This window comes from Myodes glareolus, chromosome 11 (genome assembly GCF_982192425.1).
Source record: "Myodes glareolus chromosome 11, mMyoGla1.1, whole genome shotgun sequence".
Lineage (NCBI taxonomy): Eukaryota > Metazoa > Chordata > Mammalia > Rodentia > Cricetidae > Myodes > Myodes glareolus.
The window spans coordinates 42145076-42167716 of NC_142036.1; the positions used below are offsets into that span (position 1 = coordinate 42145076).

Here is a 22641-nt window from a genome sequence, read left to right on the forward strand (position 1 = left end):
CTTCTCCGTCTTTCCACCCCACAAGATGACTTTATGACATACGTTATTTAGATTTTAATGAAACCTTTGCTTTGTTGGGATACTTGATGCTGGTCAGCGGGGAAAGTAGATCGGATTAAGAAGATTAAGTTAGGATTGATTAAGAAGAGGCCAGCATTGTTGAGGTGAAATCTTCTGGAAAATGTTTCCTGAGAAACACCACACAGCAGCGATGTGCTAGATATGACCACAGTTGTTCTTATACTGACAGCTAACTCAGCAGATGTCTAAGAGTCATCCGGTTGGTACTGGGTTTAAGGCCATGCAGGGGTCATGGAGAGAGGCTGAGGCTTGGCACTGTGTGTCAGGAAGGGCTGGTGTCCCTGAAGAGTTCCCAGGAAAGGCTATTGGTGAAAGTGTAGCCCAGTTGCAGGAAGGGACCCCAGCAGATCTGCAAACACCAGAAGCAAGGGGTGACCACCAGAACAGCAGCAGCCGTGGAGTAGAGCCGGCCAGGCCGAGATGGTGAGTTGTGTGCTGCGGAGAGCAGAGCCGGAAGTGACCTGAACCCATGGAGGAGCCCAGAAAACCGTGAGTGAATCCCGGACAGTGGGGTATTGAGTTGTTCACACTGTTGGGAGTTTGGTTTTGTTTGTTCAGATTGTGACTGTGCCCCGGTTATTCCCTCCTGAAGAAAATGTTTAACTTAATTTTTATTTGTACAGGAGCCCACAGCTGAGAGACTGAACGTTTTACGAGATTGAATATTTTAAAGAGACTGAACATTTAATGCGTTTGGAGTTTTAAGGGCTTTTTTTTTTTTTTTTTGATTTTTGAGACAGGGTTTCTCTGTAGTTTTTGGTGCCTGTCCTGGAACTAGCTCTTGTAGACCAGGCTGGCCTCGAACTCACAGAGATCCACCTGCCTCTGCCTCCCGAGTGCTGGGATTAAAGGCGTGCGCCACCACCGCCCGGCTTGTTTTAAGGGCTTTTAAAGCTGTTTCTGTTTTATACTGTGATATCAATATTAACATGTCATCTGGGGGACAAATGGGAGAGGAAATGTTCCAATGGAAGAGTGATGTGCAGTGTGTCAAGTTGACAAGGGGTCAGTTGCCCTGGCAACAGTTCTATCAACTTGACACAAGCTAGCATCATTGGAGAGGAGGAAACCTCAATTGAGAAAATGCCTCCACAATGTCTGTAAGTATATATCATGTCACCCCTTTCTCACAGACCTTAAAGGTGCATCCTCTTCTGTCCAATGAAATACATTTAATGCCAATGTAACGCCATCTCTCATATAGCATATTCCTTATTAGAATACACTTGAATATTCCCACCACAGAGTCCCTGAGCCTACCTTTTCCAATTTTTTTGTTTATTTTTTTTTTGAGACAGGGCCTCAATATGTAGCCCTGGCTGGTCTAGAACTCACTATGTAGATCAGTCTGGCCTTGAACTCACGGAGCCCCCAACATGGGTGATGGGAACCAAACTCCCATTATCTGGAAAAGCAGGAAGTGCTCTTAACCACTGATCCATCTCTTCAACCCCTATTTTTGAATTTTAATTGGAAAAACCATCAGAAACTGCTTACTTACAATGGATCACCAGGAGCCAGGGATGGTGGCACACACTCTAACCCTAGCTCTCAGGAGACAGAAGTGGATCTCTGTGAGTTCCAGGCCAGACTAGTCTACATAGAGAGTTCCAGAACACTCAAGATTAGAGAGCTCCAGTGTCAACCAAACAAAACCAAAGATGACCAGGGTTGGAGAGATGGTTCAACGGTTAAGAGCATTGGCTGCTCTTTCAGGGGACCCTGGTTTGATTCCCAGGACCTAGTTGGCAGCTCTAGTTGCAAATGCTCCAATGCCTTTTTCTTGCCTCCAGAGGCACATGGTGCAGATATTCATATAGGCACAACACTCATACATAAAAAAATTAAATTAAATAAAAAAGTACACTAGGTGGCGCTGGAGAGGTGGCTAAGTAGTTAAGAACTCTTGCTGAGGACCTAGATTCACTTCCTAGCCTCTACAGACAGCTTACAACCCTGTTCCAGGGTATCTGAGTTCTGCTCTGGCCTCTGAGGGTACCAGACACACACAAAAACATAAAGAAAAAATTGGTGTGGGGCGGGAACAGAACTAGAGGAGGGAGACATGGTGGCACGGGCCAACAATCCCAGCACTCCAGAGACTGACATAGGAGGATCGTGAAGGTAAGGGCTCAAGAATTGCTTATTGTATGGGAACTATTTGTATCTAGTGATATCATTACTATAAACATATTTATCATTGTTAAAATTACTTGTGTAATTAAGCTTAGTAATACTTTATGAAATTTTGAAGCAACAAAATCTTAAATGTTCAGTGTATAAACAGAAACCTAACATAATTTGTTTCTCAGAAGAAAGATCCTCATTTACCCAAAAGAAAGAAAAGATGTAAAGTGAATTTCCTTTAATTATTTTAGTTTCTTAATAGTTAATAGCTAAGACAGTACATGTTGGGAGCTGTGTGGTCTGGATTTGGATCAGCATATGAAGGAACGCTTGTTCAATGGGTTTCTTCAAGGCAAGACCCTGGGACAGCGCACAGTACTGCTGGGTCCCTGCAGACCACACACTCATTTCTCTCCAATATTGGTGACTCTCTTGTCGGTTTATAGTTCACTTTATCAATCATACATAGGGCAGATGTGATCAGTCCTGGAAACCCCATTTCTTTTCTCCAACATTTTCTCCTAAAATCTTAGGGAACTGATGCCTCTCAGGTTCCTTATAGAGAGGCTTAGGCATGCAGGACCCTTTTGTAGGCCAGGGGACAGTTAGAGAAGGACAAGCTACTGTATGCAAGCAGCTAATGGCAGTGCACCCCTATTTCTGTAAATATGCTTGGTTAAGTTTTGAATGATACTGTAGTTCTAGAAAGTGTGTGTCTGTGTCCTTTTATGTGTACCTATCACCTTTGATCTTTATAAGGACAAGATGTGTCTGGCTCAATATTTGGCCAATCTAACAAAATACTGAGCATTGTTTTCTGGCTTAAAAGTTGTTTTGATGTAAAAGATGGAAGACATATTAGGATTTTTTCTGGAGGTTAATCAAGGAGGGTGGGAACATGTTTGTTTTTGAAGATTAAATAAAGATAGCGTGAGCTTTGAGGGCCGATCACTTGTGTGAAACTTGGTAGTTGGACATTTCATTTCTTTGTGCCGATGCCCCTTCCCCGTCTCAGGACCTGAGCCCAGGCTGCGGCGGGACCACAGCAGTACTTACATCTTAAAAGAAGAAACACACATCTGATATCAGAACACATTTGATGTGAGAGTTATCTGCAGGTATTGATAAGGAATTGCTAGGATCACTACAGATTCCAAATCTGCAGTGGCTAACATGTCTCATAGAGAATACTACTTTCAGACGACATACACATGACTTATCTACTTGTAGATTATGTAGAATGTGCACTGCAGCATGAATGCTGTCTTAGTAACTGTGGTGTGCTGTGAAGAGGTGACGGCATGAGAAGGTCCGCATGTTTATATCTGCAGTCAGTGCGATTCACAAACAGAGCCAAAACAGAAGAAGATCATTGCTTATATTTTCAAAACTAAGTATTTTTATTATTTTTATTTGTGTGTGTGTTGTGTGGGTACAGGTACTCGGGTACTCAAGGAGATCAGAAGAGAGCTCTGGGTCTCTTGGAGCTGGAGTTATAGTCAGTTGTAAGCTGCTTGGTTCAGGCGCTGGAACCAAACATAAGTCCTATGAGAACAGAGTGTGCTCTTTACTGCTGAGCCATCTTTCCAGCCCCTACTGATAACGGTTTAAACAGTAGTAGTCATTTATTTAATCAGCCATTCAGCAAACATCCTGACCTCCAGGACGGCGACGGTGACTCGGCCTCTCTTTCAGAGCTGGAGCTCTTGTCCCCTGCAGACTGGGCCATGGCAGGAGGTCAGCTTGTCCACTCCTTCTGCTTCCTGCGCAGTCACTCCCCTCCCAGACGAATGAAAAATGGGGGGAGAACCTCTACATTTATATAAAAGATAAACAAATGCACACACACACTCAGAGTGGAAGCTATTCCCAGGAGAGACCTGCCTTAGAGATGTTAAATAAAACTTAAATAAAAATCACAGTTTTGCTGGGATCGTCCTCTCTTCAGCACCCAGGTGTTTGTGGAAGAAAGTCTGCAGTTGCTGCCACGCATCCACCTGGGCCATGGCATGAGGCTTGGGCTCCCCTCCAAAGATGATATTAGCACCCACCATGACGTGCATGCCAGCCTTGCACAGGGGGAAGTAAGGGGGCTCAATATAGTGTCCCGCTTCTGGGTAGCAGATGACCTGGGGCTTCTCCTTCCCATGGGCCTGTAAGCGCTTGGAGATCTCATTGGCATAGAATTCGCTTTTCCAGTTGTGGTCATCCTGACCCACCAGGAACAGGAAGGTGGTGTCAGACCTTTCCACAGGGATGATGCTCTTCGTCTCTACCAAAGGGCTTTGAAGCCTTTCCACAACATCCAAGAGGCCACCTTTGGTCACTTTGGCTTGACCTCTCAGAATAGACACAGGGGGGATAGTCTCATCCTTGTAGCTTATGGTGTTCCCAACAGCGACCATAGAGCCATTGATGAAGACAGCAGCTTTGATGCCCTTCAGGAAGGAGGTCATAGCAAGGCCAAGTTCACCCCCTTTGGAAATCCCAAGTAGCCCAATTCCTGGACCTTTTACCTAAAAAAGACACAGATAGAAAGAAGGAGTCTGAGCCCACATAAAGGTAGGACAGTGGCCCTGAACCTGAGTGTGACTTTACCATCCTGATTTTGGTAGGATCATTCGGCATCTGAGAAGTTCAGAGTCTACATGCTACTCCAGTGAGAAATCAGAGGTCAAGCCTTGCTTGAGATTATTAAATCGCTGTTCTGCTCTTTGCCTGGTATATTTGTGTGTATAAAATCATATTCAGGTGTATAGAAACAAAACAGAATCAACATAAGGTGCTTTGGAAACTTCTGGATCCCTAGTAATTTCTCTCTGCATTTATGGTCTGGCTCATAAGTAGTGATGGGTACTGAAGTGTCTAACCCGATCTAGACAAATAGCAGCAGATGAGGTTTGAGTCTTCAGAATGAGGCTTGTCCCCTTTATTTCGTTACAACCGTTCCCTCTCCGTTCTGTGACTTCACAGTCATGGACTTTCACCGTTGCTTTACCGCTCCCCTAGCTCTCCATTCCTGTCTCCACGCTGTCCATGCTCTTGTGTAGACATGGCCTTGTCTCCTCTGCCTGTCCGCACAGTGTCTACACTCCCTAGTCGTTGCTGACGGGATGGATATAAACTTAGCATATGCCAAGAGCTTCTCAAGTACGAGTCATTTAATGCTCATAACAACCCTGGAGGCTGGACACAAAATCACAGGCATAAGATTATGACAAGGCTGAGGTGATAAACACTCATGATTTGTCTTGACTACCTCAGTTTCAGTGGGAAATGGACTTGGCTAGCGGTAACCCTCTCCCCTGCAGCAATCTGAGATGATGGGTCACCCTATGAGAGATATAAACTTCTTTGTACCAACTTTTTCATGTCCCCTGAGATCATCCCAGTTAAATATATTTTGCTGTGTGGATTTGGACAAGACTCAATATTGGTTGTTATAATGGTTCAAGCTACTGGGTTACAAATCCATCTTTGACTCAAGGAGGCATTTAGATTTTAAACTGAAATATTCTAACAGCAAACCTGAGGGTGACTGAGCAGGTAGTTCACGGCCTCCTCAAAGTACTCCAGGTGAAAGATATCCATGCGCTTGGGGAGGTCATCGTAGTTATAATAAGCCAGAGCCAGGACAGCAAAGCCCTTCCCAGCCAAGAGACTAGCCCGATACTCCAGAAGGCCACCTCCAAGTCCAAAAAGGTCTATGATCCCAGGAAAGGGTCCATTTCCTTAGAAAGAAAAACAGAAACAACCAACCCTTTTTTGCAGATTTAGTTTCCAAATGTCTTGATATCTTTTTTATTTTAGTTTAATTTAGTATTTTTTTGAGACAGGGTTTCTCTGTAGGTTTGGGGCCTCGCTTGAACGAGCTCTTGTAGACCAGGCTGACCTCAAACTCACAGAGATCCGTGTGCCTCTGCCTCCAGAGTACAGACATTAAAGGCGTGTGCCACCACCACCTGGCCTGAGCTGTTCCCTTAGATGCCACAAACACACTCAATGATTTGAGCCACAGAGTACCCTGGACGTGGTACTGCCACAATCAAAGGGCATTCTGGCAGTTTTCCAAAGTGGAGCTGAACTCGGTGGCTTGCAATGTTTCACAGATACAGATATGAGTTTGCCAAACAGGGTCAGAATCCAGTATGACAGGGATGGCGGGCAATCGCAGGGGACTGTCAGGCAATGGGGAGAATGAGGACAGCCTACCAATGACAAGCTGTCAGAAGTATACAGAAGGGAGAAGAGGGATTTTCACAATGGTGGTGAACCTCAGAAGGAAGCATTCCATGGTCCTCAGGAAAATCTGAACTTTAAAACCAGAGTTCTGATTGGGAGGGAAACACAACTGGCCATGAGGCCGGTGATAATAACCTCCCACAAAAGAGAGACCTTTTATTATAGAAATCTTTGAGTTCTTGAATTTTTGCTTATTACTACTTAAATACGTAAAGAAGTAAACACATCAAAGCATTTTCAAGATTTTACCTAAGGAACCACTTTCTCTGTTTTCAACATCACTTCCAAGCCACTCGAACATGCAAAACTAAGTTTTAACTGTTGTATAAGAAGTGTCACGTCCTTGTCCTCAGACCTTCACTAAACTGCCATTTCTGTCCGCATTTCAAAGGGACGAGAAATGATTGACCTAATCCCCTAGGGCAGCTCTCTGTGAGTCGCTGAACTGAAGTCCCTTTCAAAACTGTGGCTCTGTCTCTCTCTAGGAAAGTTACCTCAGCATCATCCAAGAAACAAAGCTCCATGGCCCTGCACATTCATGCTTTCAGTTTCTGGACTCGGAGAACTCAAGTTCTGCAGGTTAGAAAGTTCGCCAGCGCTTGAGCTCGCCAACCTTGTCTGAAAGACTGTTCCAGAGCAGTCAGTGCCAAAGGTGAACTGGTGCTCAACCACCGGCGGGTCTTATTATCACAGAGAAGATTTCCTGTTCTTGGGTCTCTGCCTGCCTAAAACAACTTGAGAAGCTGCTCCTGAGATGACCTTCAGTTCAGAACTCACCCCAGTCAGGGAGCCAAGTCAGAAAGGCTTTTCCAGGGGCCACTGATCTCTAAGGGCCCCGTGGATAGTGTGGCAAGAAGAGACCCAATCACTGCACCCCTGAAGCATCCCTGGCTCCCCAAAGGAGGACTGCTCACCTGGAGGCAGGAAGAGCGTGGCGCGCACACGGCCCTCGCGCACGGGCACGCGCCGCACCCCGGAAGCCATGAAGTGACGCTCGTGCACCGCCCGCGCCAGCAGCCGCCCGCCATCGGGCTCGTGGCCGTCCAGCACCTCCAGCTCCACCACGAAGGGCGTCTGCACGTCGCGCTTGATCAAGCGCCAGAATGGCCGATCGGGCTCCATGGCCCAGAGCAGCCCCATGGGCTCGAGTCCCGCGAAGCTGCCGCCCAGCGCGGGCGCGCGCGTCAGGTCCACCTCGCCGTGGGCGTCGGCGCGGTAGCGCGCGTGGGCGCGGAAGAGGGCGCCTTTCTCGTCGCGCAGGGATGCGCGCAGCGTGACGGGCTGTTCGGGGGCCAGGCCGCGCACCGCCACTTGCACCGGCTGGTCCCAGAGGCAGCCTGCCACAGGCTCCAGAACAATTACAGGAGCCATCCGGTTCTGGGCGGTAAATTCGTGTGTTGCTTCAGATTCTGTCTTTGTCTTGGTGCTTCAGGCCTCCCAGGACCTTCTGGGACAGCTTTAAACCTTTAGGGGCTCTTTGATGGCAGCCTCTGTGCTCTGCCCTCTAGCGGTGTTAGATACTATAGTGCGGGAGATGACTAATGATTAATCTTGTTTTGCACCCTGGTGAGAGCTGTAATAATGTATACAAGAAAGACTGAAAAAGACATCGTTCCAAAAACTCTGGATTGTGTCAAAGCATCCCAGGAGACTGTAATTCTGGTAATCCATGAGAAACAGGACTACAAGCCTTACTTTTCTTTATGCCCTCACCAAACCATTTCCAGACTCAGCCTTTCTCTACATGTTGCGTTACCTGGAGCTACTTCTGTAGAGATCAGACCTTCTCGGGTAGACCGATTCTGTTCCTTAATTACCTTCCAAGTAGTGGGGTGGGGCGGTGATGACGGGGGAGGGTTAATTTAATTTTTCATACCATCTCCAATTCCCCCTCCCTTGCCTTCTCCCCCACCTCACGCTTCCCCCCTTTTCACCGCTCCTCCCTCCACTCCTCAGAGTGGGTAAAGCCTTCCTTGGGGAATCAACAAAGGTGAGGCGGGACCAAACCCCTCCTCCCTGCATCAACTCTGAGCAAAGTATCCCACCATAAGGAATGGGCACCTGGGAGAGGTCCTGGTGCCACTGCCAGGGCCTCGCCCCCAAAAGATCAAGTCACAGGTGGTGGTTGTTTCCAGAATGTTCCACCTGGCTCAAGCTGCCCTTGCTCTTGCTATGTTATTGAGGACGGCCTAGAACTCCTGATCCTTCTGCCTTCACCTTCCAAATGCTGGGAACACCGGTCTGGGCCACCACTCTGCACTCTTCCAGCTCCCTATCAAGATATGTAATTAATTGTCCTTAACGGAAAGGTTTTCTCAGAATGATTCAACAGGCTAACAGGTTAAATCTGTCCTAACACCAAGCAGGGAATTGGTGGTTTCCAACTCAGCTGAAATGTCAGTTTGAGGCGGTAGCCGAGTTCAGCAAGAAGACAGTTGAAGCAAAGAGGGATATTTAAAAGGGTTTTGTAAATGAACTTATCACAAAAGCATGAGCAACTGCTATGTAGAAACAGAGACCAAAGTTAAAAGGTTAGAGTCTAACCTGAAGTTGGGAATAGAAAAATAAAAGGACTTGTAGCTGGCCAGGAGACAGCTAAGCTGGGCCCGCGTTGGCAGGCATACTGGCTTCCGCTGAAACTCCTCCCCTGGGGCCACACAGGCAAGGCATTGTCGCCCACTGGTGTGTGTTGCTTCTAATGCAGCTAGCTGTAGCTAACTAAATTCTAAGTGTGCCTTCTAAAAAAAAATGACCTATTCCAGTCTGTCCCAACTCTGAACTAAATAGGAGGTGACCAAGGAGAATACTGCTGTGTGTTGGTAGCCATGGTGGGGTAGGCTAGCCACTTAACCCATGTTCTCTTTGTTTTGAGGTCATGTGGTCAGCTCATAGATTTACCGTGAGTCTTTTCCTTTACTGTCTACTGAGAGTCAACACCCCTGATTTCTGTCAATTAGTAGCAGGGCTAGCCTCCTGGGATGTCCGAGATGCATATCCCCCACAGCTGCCCCTGTCTGTGGAAAGGTGTGGGTGATACCTGTGCAGCACACTTACCTTTCCTGCAGCTCCTAGAACCAGCGCTCCCCTGCGAAGGTGCTGTGAACGGCAAGACCTGGGTCACCTCCTCAGCAGCTTCTCTCTCAGGTGCGAGCAGCCGTACGTAGCTTCATGGCATGGAGAGTCACAGGCAAAGACAGGAGAAGGTGGCTTTCTGCGTTCTGCCTAGCTATGTATTTCTGCCTCTGTGCTGAGGGATATACTAACCAGCAAAGCTCTTTGCAAGTTAAGTTCCTCCATCTGGCAGCAGCTACCTTTTAGAGCGAACTCTCAGACCCGAGGCCTCGTTGTACAATAATCAACTAGCTGTTCATGCACTTCTTGCCTCGTCGGGGTGGTTGAAGCCCTTCTCTGTCCATCTCTGGCTTCTACATTATTAGCTCTTGACCTTGTCTGCCTTTTATTTTTCTATTCCCAACTTCACAACTTAGACTCTAATCTTTTAACTTTGGTCTCTGTTTCTACATAGCAGTTGCTCATGCTTTTGTGATAAGCTCATTTACAAAACCCTTTTAAATATCCCTCTTTGCTTCAACCGTCTTCTTGCTGAACTCGGCTACAGCCTCAGACTGACATTCAGCCTCACACAAATTCTAGTCCACCGATTCTAGGTACCCAGTGAGATGGCTGGACTACACAGATGACAGACAGCCTGTCTCCCGAATTAACCCCGAGCAGGAATTTCTGTGTCCCTAACTAGGGCCAGGGCTTTGTGAATAGACAGAATAGGTTTTCTGAGGTAGAACAGCATTTCTCTGGCTACTTCTGCTCAGGACACTCCCAGGGGGCTTCTCTCTGTCTCTGCAAGTCACCATGACTAAGCAACACGGGGTTCTGAACTCAGTGTGGGAAAGGCTGAGCTGCTGAATCTGGCGTCTGGGTCGGAACTCATGCCGCCAAGATAGAGAAACTTCATTGTCTGAACTGGGGTTGAGACATTTGTTTCCCGCTAGGTACACATGAGGAAGAACACTGGAGAACTGAAATTTCTTGAAGCACGAGGGAGAGGTCAGCTCCTAGCTGCCAAGTAGGGCAAAGTGCTGGCCATGTGTCAAAAGAGGCGTGGTTAGAAACGTCAATCAAAGGCAGCGGATCGAAAGAGACCAGGTGGCGAGTTGTTCAGAATAGTTCCTACAGAAGACTGAACTAAATGTAAAATTCAGTCATCTGTGTGAAAATTCCAGTCATGGAATTGAAACTTAGGTGGCGTTCTGCCTTGCCACAGGCCCAGAGCCAAACTACCTAGGAATGAGACCTCTGAAGCCAGGAGCTAAAATCGTCTTTCTCCCTTTCTCCCTGTACTAATAAGCTGAGTAGCTTAGATGGTTTGGCACAGGCACGCGAAGCTGACTATACTTAAAGCTAAGTGTGAGGATTTTGAAACCTCCACCTTTTAAAAAGCTGTATTTCAGTAGATAGAGGGCAAGCTAGACCACCACAAACTGTCTACTTTGAAGCCTCCTCTGCAAAACATAGAAAGACAGAATAAAAGTCGGCCAGCTCTAAGAATAAACTACCACAGAGGATCTGAGGATCTAAACTTTTAATTTTGAAAACATTTTACAGCTACACAATTTCTCAAAAAAAAAAAAAACCAGCAGAGATGTTTATACAGAACACCACTGCAGGATGTGTGGCAGACCATTGCTTCCCCTTGCTAGGCAGCTTGGGAAGCAGAGTGAGAGGAGGGCAAATCTCCCTCAAGGGCATACTCCCTGTGGTGTCACTTCTTCCTCCCAGCAGGCTCCTGCTGCCTGAAGGTTGCCTCACCTCCCAATAGTGCCACAGACAGTCTTTAGCACGTGGCCTTTGGAGGACATTTGAGAGCCGAACACAATAGGAAGGCTGCCTTGACTAAGGATAATTTATTGAAATGGAAGGCACAGTTTTCAAAATGACCACTGCCACTGTGTGCAAAGTCTTGTCATCCTGGTGACAGCCTGGTGTCCACCTCTCTTGACTCACTCCTCAAAACGCTTATCTTTAAGTCGCCTGCTTGGGTACTTGCAAAGACCTTTCCCCTAATTGCAGCTGATAACTCAAGTTGAGAAATTAAATGTTTCCTGGACCCTTGATCCCTTTTATAATTTTATGGGATGGCCAATAAGCATTGCCACAGAGCCGGGACACGGAGCTGCTGTTTAAACAGGAGGTGGGTGTGGCGGTACGTGCCTTTAGGCCCAGCACTGAGTCTGCAGAGGCCAGCCTGGTCTGCACAGTAAGTTTTAGGACAGCTAGGGCTAATAAAGAGACTTGTCTCAGAAAGACAGAGACAGACAGACAGACAGAGGTCAGTTAGTGAAGACCATAAAGCAGGAAAACGCTTCAGAACACAGGCAGGAGAACAAAAACAGACTTCATGACTGACTATCAAAACCGTTGCAATTCTTTTCTCTTTATAAAAATGTATCAAATTGATTTCAACATTTAGTTTCATTTAAATAAGACTATTTCACAATTACTGTAACTTAAAAATCATTGTCAGAAGTACAGAAAACATTAATAAACAGTTTAATAAGGCACTAATTAAAGTTACTGGACCATGCATTTAGGAAAGTTTAATAGTCTCTGGAGTCTGCTTTACCACTGAAGCACTGCAATTTTTTTTACTAGGAAAAGAAATTTTTATTGAGAAAACCTGGCTCCAGTGGTGTTGTGTGGGCACACTTTTAATCCCAGCACTCAGGATCTATATACTAACTCCTAAGCTGGCCAGGGCTGCATTGTCTCAAGATTAGGAATGAGAGGAGGAAGAAAGGAGGAGGAAAGGAAGAGGGGAGGGGGAGAAGGAGGCCAGGAGACCCAGGAGAAGACTACCTGGCTCCTGTTCAGCTCTTTCTGCTTCCTGATCCACCATGAAGTGAGAAGTCTTTAATGCTGTTGTTTGTTTGTTTGTTTTCAAGATAGGGTCTCTCTGTGTCACCCTGGCTGACCTGGAATTCATCTTGTAGGCCAGGCTATCTTCAGACTCACAGAGATCCACCTGCCTCTGCCCCCTGAGCGCTGGGACTAAAGTCGTTTGCCACCACATCCTGCGGAGTGAGAAGTCAAAGCTGCTGCTCCCATGAACACCGTGCATTCTGGAATAGACCCTTTCCAAATTGTTCTACAGGTGTGCCGTCACCCTAAGGAAAAGCAACTCACATGCACATAAAATACACATAACCCTGTCTGTCTGCCCAATGGCGAGGTCCAGGGAGATGGCTCCACTGGCCTGCCCACCTGGGTTCAACACCCACATGGATGAAGGAGAGAGCTGACTCCACAAGTTATTTTCTGACCTACACACACACACACACACACACACACACACACAATGTAATGGGGAAAATGCACTTGTAAATAAACGTGTGCTAGCAGTTATGAGAATGTCTTCATTTTTGTTGCTCAACAAAGGTCTACTTAGGTTGTATGAACTAGAAGTAATTCAGGTTACTTTCCAAAATTTATTTATGTGAGTGCCCCTTTACTCATAAGCCAATTAGAATAGAATTCTTTAGGGGATTTTACCATGTGGACACACACGCAAACACATATTCCAAAAGATACATAACTTTTATTTTAAAATTCTAATCACTAGAGGAGGGACTGATGAGTTGGTTCAGTGGGTAAAAGCATTAAATATACAATCCTGACAACAGAGGCCATCGCTGGAATCCATGATAGGAGAGAACAGACTCCCAAATGCTGTCCTCTGACCACACACACAGACACATACACCCAAAATTAAATTTATGAGTTCATTAAAGAGAATCTAACGTACTGTATCTCTTACAAAACGAGACAAATGAGCATCTAAAATAATCTTCTGAAGGCTATGAACCAATTTGTGGAGAGCTGCATGGAGCCGCACCTTGAAAATGGCGCTGGCTTCCATCCCCCCCCCCCCATCTCGAAAGCGAGTGCTCTCCGGGGTAAACAACCCCCTATTTGGAGATGGTCAGGCTCTTGCATTTCTCACCCGATGATCACAAGATGCTTGTGTGTGTATGTGTGTGTGTGTGTGTGTGTGTGTGTGTACCTATGGACAGTGCCTGCGTGGCAATCCAGGGTTGGCGGCCCAGGCCTACTTAAGGGCTGGGAGGGGCTTGCCCTGGGAGAGAAGCGAGAGAAGAAGAGAAGCGATTTGTAAAAGGTCCTGAATAAAAAATGCGTGCAAGAAGAGTTCCGGTGTCGCGCTGTCCTTGCTGGTCGAGGTGGCAGCAACAATTGGTCCTGAAACCCGAGAGCATTACGGGAACAAGTGACGTACGGGAATTTCGTCCACTTTCTCTCCACGGAGCCCAGAACTTGTAGCAGTCAGGGGGTGCACCGGAAAAAGTCCTCAGGTCAGTGGGGATTCGCATCAAGAGTGGGTTATTTACTCTCACCTGTCAAAAGGGAGAGCTGGACAGTAGAGCCGCGACCACAGCGGATGGGTTCAAAGTGAAACTGAAAGGTTAGTTATGGGCGCTTCATCTTCGCACCCAATTTTCTTAGCTCTTAATGAGCTGCTACGCTCCAAGAATTTAAAACTGAAAAGGAGCACCCTTGAACAATTTTTAGGGGAGGTAGGTAGGGCTGCTCCTTGGTTTGCAACCTTGGGGCATCTCAACTTACCGTTGTGGGATAAGTTAGGTAGAGATCTCGATTTTGCATTCGAGCAGGGAACATTGAAAGGCGGGGTTAGACCGGTTTGGAAGCTGGTACAAAGCTGCCTGAGTGATCAGAGATGCAGTGCAGCGGTGGAAAATGGACGGGCGGCATTGGAAGGGCTACAAGAGGAAAGATCTGAAAAGGCAACATCTGAAAAAACACATTCAGGCAAGGATCCTGGAAAAGGGAGAGAAAAATTATATCCCAGCCTTTCCGAATTAGATGAATCTGATAGCCCTACTGTCAATCAGTCCGAGAGAAGTAGTGAGAGTGAGGATGATCGAGAGGCCATAGAGGCAGCTCGAAAAGCCTTTAAACGGATAAAACTGCCGTAAAAGGAGAATGAGGAAAGGCTATAAACATAATACTGAAAGGGATCCCACTCCCATGGCTCCTCCTCCCTATGTGGAGACTAGAGGGGCTGCGGCAGGAGGCCCTTTTACACCCGCTGGAGGAAATTCCTTTAATCCTGCAGTATGGAGAGAGGTCAGAACAGAAATGATAACTCAAGGAGGGACAAGAATAATGGCGGCTTTTCCAGTCTTCCAGGATCAGTAGGGAAATAGATACCATGAATTATTGGATTTTAAAACAGTTAAGAATCTAGCTGAATCTGTCCGGACATATGGCATTACAGCCTCCTTTACCATGGCCCAGGTGGAATCTTTAACCAGATTTGCTATGACACCCACTGATTGGGCAAATGTTGCCAAAGCTTGTTTGTCCCCTGGACAGTATTTAGAATGGAAAGCTTTCCTATTTGAGTTTGCACATGCACAGGCCACTATAAATCAGGCCGCTGGAGGACCCCAGGCTGTCTGGGATGCAGACATGCTGCTAGGACAAGGCAAATTTGCTAATAATCAAAATGGATATCCAAATCAGGTGTATGAGCAAATTAATGCTATCACCATTCGAGCCTGGAAGGCAGTACCTAACAAAGGAGAGGTGAGAGGAAATTTAACAAAAATTATTCAAGGCCCTACTGAGCCTTTTTCTGATTTTTGTGGCACGAATAATGGAGGCTGCAGGTAGGATATTTGAGGATTTGAACTCTGCTCTGCCCATGCTAAAACAATTGATTTATGAACAGTGTACAAAAGAATGCAGAGCCGCCATTACCCCACATAAACATAGAGGAATAGAGCATTGGATGAGAGTATGTAGGGAACTGGGAGGGCCATTGACAAACGCAGGCCTTGCTACGGCAGTACTGAGGCTGACTAGAGGCGGAAGTTCCGCTAATGGGGCCTGCTACCACTGCAGCAAGCAAGGGCATTTAAAACGCAATTGCCCTCAGCGGAGTGGAGCACCACCTAGCAGCATGCCAGCAGTAGCACAAGAGTCGCGACTTGGCCCCGGGGTGTGCCCCAGATGTAAAAAAGGGAGGCATTGGGCCAATGAGTGCAGATCAGTGAAAGATATTGATGGATGGCCTCTTGATGCTAGGCCAAAAAATGGACGGCAGGGCCCCCAGCCTCAGGGCCCGCAAATATATGGGGCAATGGAGACACAGAGAGGGATAGAGAGCCACGAACAGTGGCCAACTTTCAGACACCCCAAGGACCGCGGAGAGCCACTGCAGGTTCAGCAGGATTGAACCTCTGTGCCACCGCCAGACTCGCACTAACTCCCCAAATGGGAGTTCAAACAGTGGACTCTGATTTTCAAGGCCCTCTTCAGCCTGGCACGGTGGGGCTATTAATAGGGAGATCATCTACTACCCTAAGAGGTCTACGAATTCACCCAGGGATAATTGACCCGGATTATACAGGTGTTGTTAAGATTATGGTGGAGTCGCCAAAAGGCATCTCAGCAATATCCCCAGGAGATAGAATAGCTCAGTTTGTTATTCTCCCAAGCATGCATGAACAACACCCTGCTAGGGAGGTGGAAAGGGGAGACAAAGGTTTCGTCTCGTCTGGAGCTGATCTCACATTTTTGTCATTAGACCTTGACCAAAGACCTACATTACAACTGACCATTAATGGAGTACAGATTATGGGTCTGTTGGACACTGGAGCAGACAGAAGTATTGTAGCCAGTAAGGACTGGCCAAAAGGATGGCCTTGTACTTTACAAGGCCTGGGATATTCCAGTGCTCCCAATATGAGTGCTAGCTGTTTACAGTGGAAAGACAATGAGGGTCATTCTGGAACAATACAACCATATGTATTAGAGCTTCCTGTATCTTTATGGGGTAGAAATTTATTAAAAGATATGGGGTTTAAATTAAGCAATGAATATTCCAATACTGCCCAATACATGATGAGAGATGGGAAGTCACCCTAATTATGGACTAGGAAAATTTCTTCAAGGACACAAAGAGCCTGTTAAGACAAAGCCTAGAGAAAAGAGGAAGCGCCTGGGTTTTTCCTAGGGGCCACTGGGGATGGAATTCCTATTTCCTGGAAAACAGAAAAGCCAGTATGGGTTCCTCAGTGGCCACTTTCTTCTGAAAAATTGCAAGCAGCACAGGAACAATTAGAAGCAGGACATATCAAACCTTCTCTTTCTCCATGGAATACCCCTATATTTATCATTAAGAAGAAGTCTGGTAAATGGAGGCTCTTGCATGATCTGAGGGCCTTTAATGAACAGATGAAAGTCATGGGACCCATCCAACGTGGCCTTCCACTTTTATCAGCTTTACCAGCAGACTGGCCCATTATAGTTGTAGATATAAAGGACTGTTTTTTCTCCATTCCATTAAATACCCTGGATAGCGATAGATTTGCATTTACTTTGCCTTCCATCAACCATGAGGAACCAGATAAAAGGTACCAATGGACTATATTGCCACAAGGTATGGCCAATAGTCCTACGTTGTGTCAGATTTTTGTGTCAACCGCCCTAGACTCAGTCAGAAGTCAATTTCCTGAAATAAGATGCCTTCATTATATGGACGACATTCTTTTAGCTGCAAGGAAGGAGCCTGTGCTGCAGGAAACTTATGCTGTCCTAGCAAATAACTTGAAGAAAAGGGGATTATCTATAGCCCCTGAAAAGGTACAACATTGCTGTCGTTTCGCTTGCTCAGCAAGGCATTCAAACTTGCCTACAACATTTTGGAGTTGCACCAGATGTAGTAGTCACCCCATATAATACTAATCAAATTAATATTTTATGTGCCACTAGTGATGATTGGGCTATTTTATGGTGCTCCTATTCTGGGAGCATCAATTGTCACTTTCCTAAGCATCCACTGTTAAACTTTTTAAAAGAACATCCAGTAGTCTTTCCAAAAATCACTGCCTTACGGCCCATTCCAGGAGCCAGCGTTAAATTTACAGATGGATCTAAAACTGGCTATGGTGCTTACATGGTGGACTCCGCAGAACCTGTTAAACATCAATTTTCTCCTGGAGCTCCTCAACAAGTAGAATTATTGATTGTGATTAAGGTGTTTAAGTCTTGCCCTTTCCCATTTAATTTAGTCTCTGATTCTTGTTATGTGGTAAATGCTCTCAGGCACCTTGAGTGCGCTGGACCTATAAAAGCCTCCAGTCCGGTGCATTCATTGTTTGTTCAGTTGCAGTTGCTGATTTGTCAGCGGAAACACCTTTTCTTTGCACAGCACATTCGTGCCCATACATGTTTGCCAGGACCCATGGCTGCAGGTAACAACAAGGTCGATTTATGCACCAGACAAAAATGGATGTTTCTTGCATCTGCCCTACAAAGGGCCCAAAAATTTCATAAAGAATATCATGTCAATGCCAAAACTTTACAGCATAAATTTGCCCTCTCTCGTGCTGATGCACATAAAATAGTTGTTGACTGTCTAAGCTGTGTGGTACATCACCATCCTCCTACGCTTGGAGTGAATTCTCGAGGTCTCTTACCTCAAAAGGTTTGGCAGATGGATGTTACTCATATTTCAGAATTTGGAACCCTAAAGTATGTACATGTTTCAGTGGACACTTGTTCTGGCATTATCCATGCCACACCTATGATTGGAGAAAAGGCCAACCATGTTATTGCCCACTGCCTAGAGGCTTGGGCAGCATGGGGTAAACCTTCTCAACTTAAAACAGATAATGGGCCTGACTATACAGGACAAAAATTCACATCATTCTGCCAACATATGGGTGTGCAGTTGGTACATGGCCTGTCCTATAATTCACAAGGACAAGACATTGTAAAACGTGCCCACAGGTCCTTGAAAGTGATGCTTCAAAAACAAAAAGGGGGAATAGGACATGCACAATCCCCTAAGAATAGACTTTCCTTAACCTTATTTACCTTGAACTTTTTAAATTTGGATTGCTCCGCCCAATCAGCTGCGGACAGGCATTCCAATTGGTCTGGTCCCTCCAAAGGCTTGGTGCGTTGGAAGGATGCTCTGACAGGGGTCTGGCATGGCCCTGATCCCATGCTGGCATGGGCATGAGGTTCTGTCTGTGTTTTTCCACAGGATCATTTGGACCCTATTTGGGTACCGGAGCGCTTGGTGAGAAAAGTACAAGTGCAGAGGAACGACAAGCAAGATGAAGCCTCCGACTGTGATCCTACTGATGGTGATGTCCCTGTTGCTGATCCAGGCCAATGAACAAATATTGTGGGCCATAGCAAAAGCATGGCCAATTCCTATACCTGTTCATTCTACGTCAAAGGTTTTACCAGTCTTTTTTTCCACTAGTTGTGAATTAGGCTTACCCTGCGTAAATTTAGACCCTAGCATGGCTATGTATAATGCAACTGATGTTCCTCTTAAAGGAGCTTTATGTTTTTCTCTTGAAAATAATTCTAACCCATGTATATGGTTGAAGAATGGCTCGGTGGGTAATTGGCTTGACCCACTGACCGATAATCATGTTCCTCTCGCCATGCTCACGGAAGCACTGCGAACAATAAATATGGGTGCTTCCTCAGGCACAGGCAGCGGTAAAAACGGTGGTAATGCCACAAGTATCACTACCCTGTTAATGTTGATGGAAGGGCTTCAGCCTTTTCAAGTTCACGCTTTGGATTAGAGAATTCCACCGCGCGACAAGTGTTACCTTATTGTGCCCCTAATTTAGGGTACCCTCCTCATTGGACACCATGTCAAAACCCAGATCATAGGTCAAAACAGATTGCACCAGGTTTTGAATTTACCCCTCCTTTAGGAAGATATTCCTTTAATCTTGCTAATCGGACTGATCAGAAAACCAATAAGAAAAATACCTGGCCCTGGTTTCAATGGATTCTTTCTCATGAAAGAGGGGCCTTTTCATCCCTAGAGCCTTTTGCTGCCCTTCGTGATCTGACTGTTCGGCTACTTAACATCTCTGCCAGCAGAGATGCGAAGGGCGTTCTTTCAAATGTCACTATAAACAAAATGATGAACAATCTTATTGTTCCTGCCAGTCGAGTGTGCTTAAAGGCACCCTTCTTCTTTTTGCTGACCAATATTACCAATGCCACAGAGGATGTGATCTATTGCAATACCTCCAAGGCAACTTGCCTCGCAAGTCAATGCTGGGATGGTACTTATAACACAGCTGTGGTGATGAGAGTTCCCACATATGTTCCCATCCCAGTCAGAGTTGATACCGGTACCTTCCCAATTGCTCATTTGCTCAGAACAAAATGAGACTTTGGGATAACAGCAGCCCTAGTCTCTGCAATTGCTGTGTCTGCTGCGGCTGCCACGACAGCTGCTGTTGCCATGGCTGCAACAACTCAGATTGCAGAGACAGTTAATGAAATCGTGGAGAGAACAGCCTCCACAATGACCACTTTGAAATCCATCAATGGTCATTTAAAAGCTGGCATTTTGACAGTAAACCAAAGAGTAGATCACTTGAAAGAGCAAGTGGATGATTTAGTAACCTTAACCAGTATAGGATGTATTCATTCCCTCTCTTCTTTATGTATTACTTCCAGACTGGCTGAGAATTTTACACAGAACGGTAACCTGAGCTGGCAGCTGAGCAAATACCTCCAGGAAAAGTGGACAAGAACCTGATGGACACCTTGACCAACCAGATCATTTCCCTGAACGCCACACGGCTGGAATTACCTACTGCTAATGCCTTTCTCAATATGCTGAAACGGACTTTTAGTTATTTTAAGGAGTAGGCGGGAATAGGAGCCCTGACAGGCCTAATGGTGCTTGCCTCCCTGGTATGTCTGTGGTGCATTTGTCGCATGAGAACCTCACAATGTCGCAATGCAGCCCTGATCATACAAGCCTTCGTGGTTATTGAAGCAGGACAGTCCCCTCAAGCTTGGTTAACTACTTTAAAAGAGATGTAAGCACAGGATGCGAGGCTTGCGCACTGCAATTGAGGGTAATTACATCTACCTCAAGGGGAGCAAGTCTGATTGCACCTGGGTCGGTGCCTATGTCCCACCTCTGTAAAAAAGGGCACCAAGCGGGTCTAGTGTTTTCTGAGTGGAGGACACCTGGATAGACAATAGTACATGCTTCATTTTTGACAGAGATCAGACCTCTACTCTCGCCTGCTGCTTTGCAAAACAAAAAAGGGAGCTGTGGAGAGCTGCGTGGAGCCACACCTTGAAAATGGTGCTGGCTTCCGGCCCCCCCATCCCGAAAACGAGTGCTCTCCGGGGTAAACAACCCCCTATTTGGAGATGGTCAGGCTCTTGCGTTTCTCACCTGATGATCGCAAGATGCTTGCGTGCGCGCGCGCGCGCGCGCGCGTGTGTGTGTGTGTGTGTGTGTGTGTGTGTGTGTACCTATGGACAGTGCCTATGTGGCAATCCAGGGTTGGCGGCCCAGGCCTACTTAAGGGCTGAGAGGGGCTTGCCCTGGGAGAGAAGCGAGAGAAGAAGAGAAGCGATTTGTAAAAGGTCCTGAATAAAAACTGCGTGCAAGAAGAGTTCCGGTGTCGCTCCGTCCTTGCTGGTCGAGGTGGCAGCGACACCAATTTTTAAGTTAAACAATCTCCATAGTAATTTAGTTCTAAGAAGTTTCTTTTCTTGTTGTTATTACCTTTTCCCAGGCTCAAGTTTAGGGCATAACTCTTAGATGTTTACCTGTTAGCCTGAATGGGACAAAATCACTGTAGCAGCAGGCTCCTTATTGGTTCCTGGCCACTTAGCCCAGAAATAATCACACAGAAACTGTATTAATTAAATCACTGCTTGGCCCATTAGCTCTAACTTCTTATTGGCTAACTCTTACATATTAATTTAATCCATTTCTCTTAATCTGTGTATCACCACGTGGCTGTGGCTTACCGGCTCCATGGCTTCTCTCTGACTCCGCCTTCTCTCTCCCAGCATTCAGCTTAGTTTTCCTGCCTAGCTCTGTTCCCTTATAGCTCTGCTATAGGTCCAAAGCAGTTCCTTTATTTATCAATGGTAATCACAGCATACAGAGGGGAATCTCACATCAAATCGTAAGGCTTCAAGTGACCTTGAATAGAAAAACAAAAATTTCTGTTTTTCTTTGCTAGTTTAGTCAATATGAATGAGAAGCATTTTCAGAAATTTTATTTGGAAAATTGTTTAAAGGCTCTCTCTGCTCCATTGGGATGGCAAAATAATCACATTTTGTGTTTTTGTTTTGTGTGTGCGTACGTGTGTGTGTGTGTGTGTGTGTGTGTGTGTGTGTTGTCTTTTGCTCTTCAGCTCTTTGAGAGGCCCACCACCCAGCTCCCAAATAAATCACAGTGGAGACTTAATCTTAGTTATGAATGCTCTGCCTTAGCTTGGCTAGTTTCTTGCCAGCTTTTCTTATCTTAAATTATCCCATCCACCTTTTGCCTCTGGGCTTTGTCCTTTTCTTACTTCTGTGTATCTTACTTTCTTCTTACTCTATGACTGGCCCCTGATGTCCTTTTCTCCTTGTTCTCTTGCTCCTTTTTTCTCCCAGATTTCTCCTCCTATTTATTCTCTCTGCCTGCCAGCCCTGCCTGTCCTCGCTCCTGCCTCACTATTGGCTATTCTGCTCTTTATTAGACCATCAGGTGTTTTAGACAGGCACAGTAACACAGCTTCACAGAGTTAAACAAATGCAGCATAAGCAAAAGTCACACACCTGAAAATAACATTCTGCAACATGTGTGTGAGAGTGTGGCATATGCAACACACGTAAATTCAGGTGCACAAGCCTATGTATGCACACAGACAAGACTAGGCTAGCTGGTGGCTCCTCCATCACTCTTCACACATTCCTTTGAAGCACCGTCTCTCTTTGAACCTGACACTTGCCTTTTCTTGGCTAGGCCAGAAGCTAGCAAGCTGGTGATCCTCCTGTCCCTTCCCCTCGTAGACTTGGGTTACAAGAGCGGGCAGGGTGCGTGGACTGTTATGTGAGTCCTCAGATCTGAACTCTGGCCATTGTGATTGTTTTGAAAGCATCATATACCTGCTGAGCCATCTCTCCAGCCTCAATAGGCAAAGTTTTATTCTATAGAGAGAGTAATTGCCCACTGGGATTATCAATCCAATATACAAAGAATAAGAGGAAAAGATTTCTTTTTCATTTGTGCTATGCTCATGGCTAAAACATCTTTAATGAAAGACAAGTTGGTAAAATAAAAG

General features: G+C 46.0%; 1 protein-coding gene and 2 long non-coding RNA genes across 4 annotated transcripts; 1 reads left to right on the forward strand and 2 right to left on the reverse strand.

Moving 5' to 3' along the window:
- Positions 1–3584: 3584 nt before the first annotated feature.
- Positions 3585–9631, reverse strand: LOC146892341 (acyl-coenzyme A thioesterase 1-like). 2 transcript variants are annotated; one of them, XM_087911664.1, is made up of 4 exons: positions 9505–9631; positions 7365–8023; positions 5737–5939; positions 3585–4724 (listed from the first exon to the last, which is right to left on the reverse strand). In XM_087911664.1, exons 2-4 carry the CDS (start codon positions 7819–7821, stop codon positions 4125–4127), a joined length of 1260 nt encoding a protein of 419 aa, XP_087767790.1. In that variant the 5' UTR covers positions 7822–8023; positions 9505–9631; the 3' UTR covers positions 3585–4124. The 2 variants fall into 2 exon arrangements, with proteins under 2 accessions (XP_087767790.1, XP_085554198.2); XM_085698072.2 differs by having other exon boundaries at positions 7365–7970; positions 9505–9627.
- Positions 9632–13043: 3412 nt separating this feature from the next.
- On the reverse strand, positions 13044–17130 carry LOC148120492 (uncharacterized). Its single transcript, XR_015739220.1, has 2 exons — positions 14107–17130; positions 13044–13877 (listed from the first exon to the last, which is right to left on the reverse strand). It is a non-coding gene; the product is annotated as an uncharacterized LOC148120492 (long non-coding RNA).
- On the forward strand, positions 13509–21025 carry LOC148120493 (uncharacterized). The gene is made up of 3 exons (XR_015739219.1): positions 13509–13835; positions 18560–18758; positions 20014–21025. It is a non-coding gene; the product is annotated as an uncharacterized LOC148120493 (long non-coding RNA).
- Positions 21026–22641: the final 1616 nt, after the last annotated feature.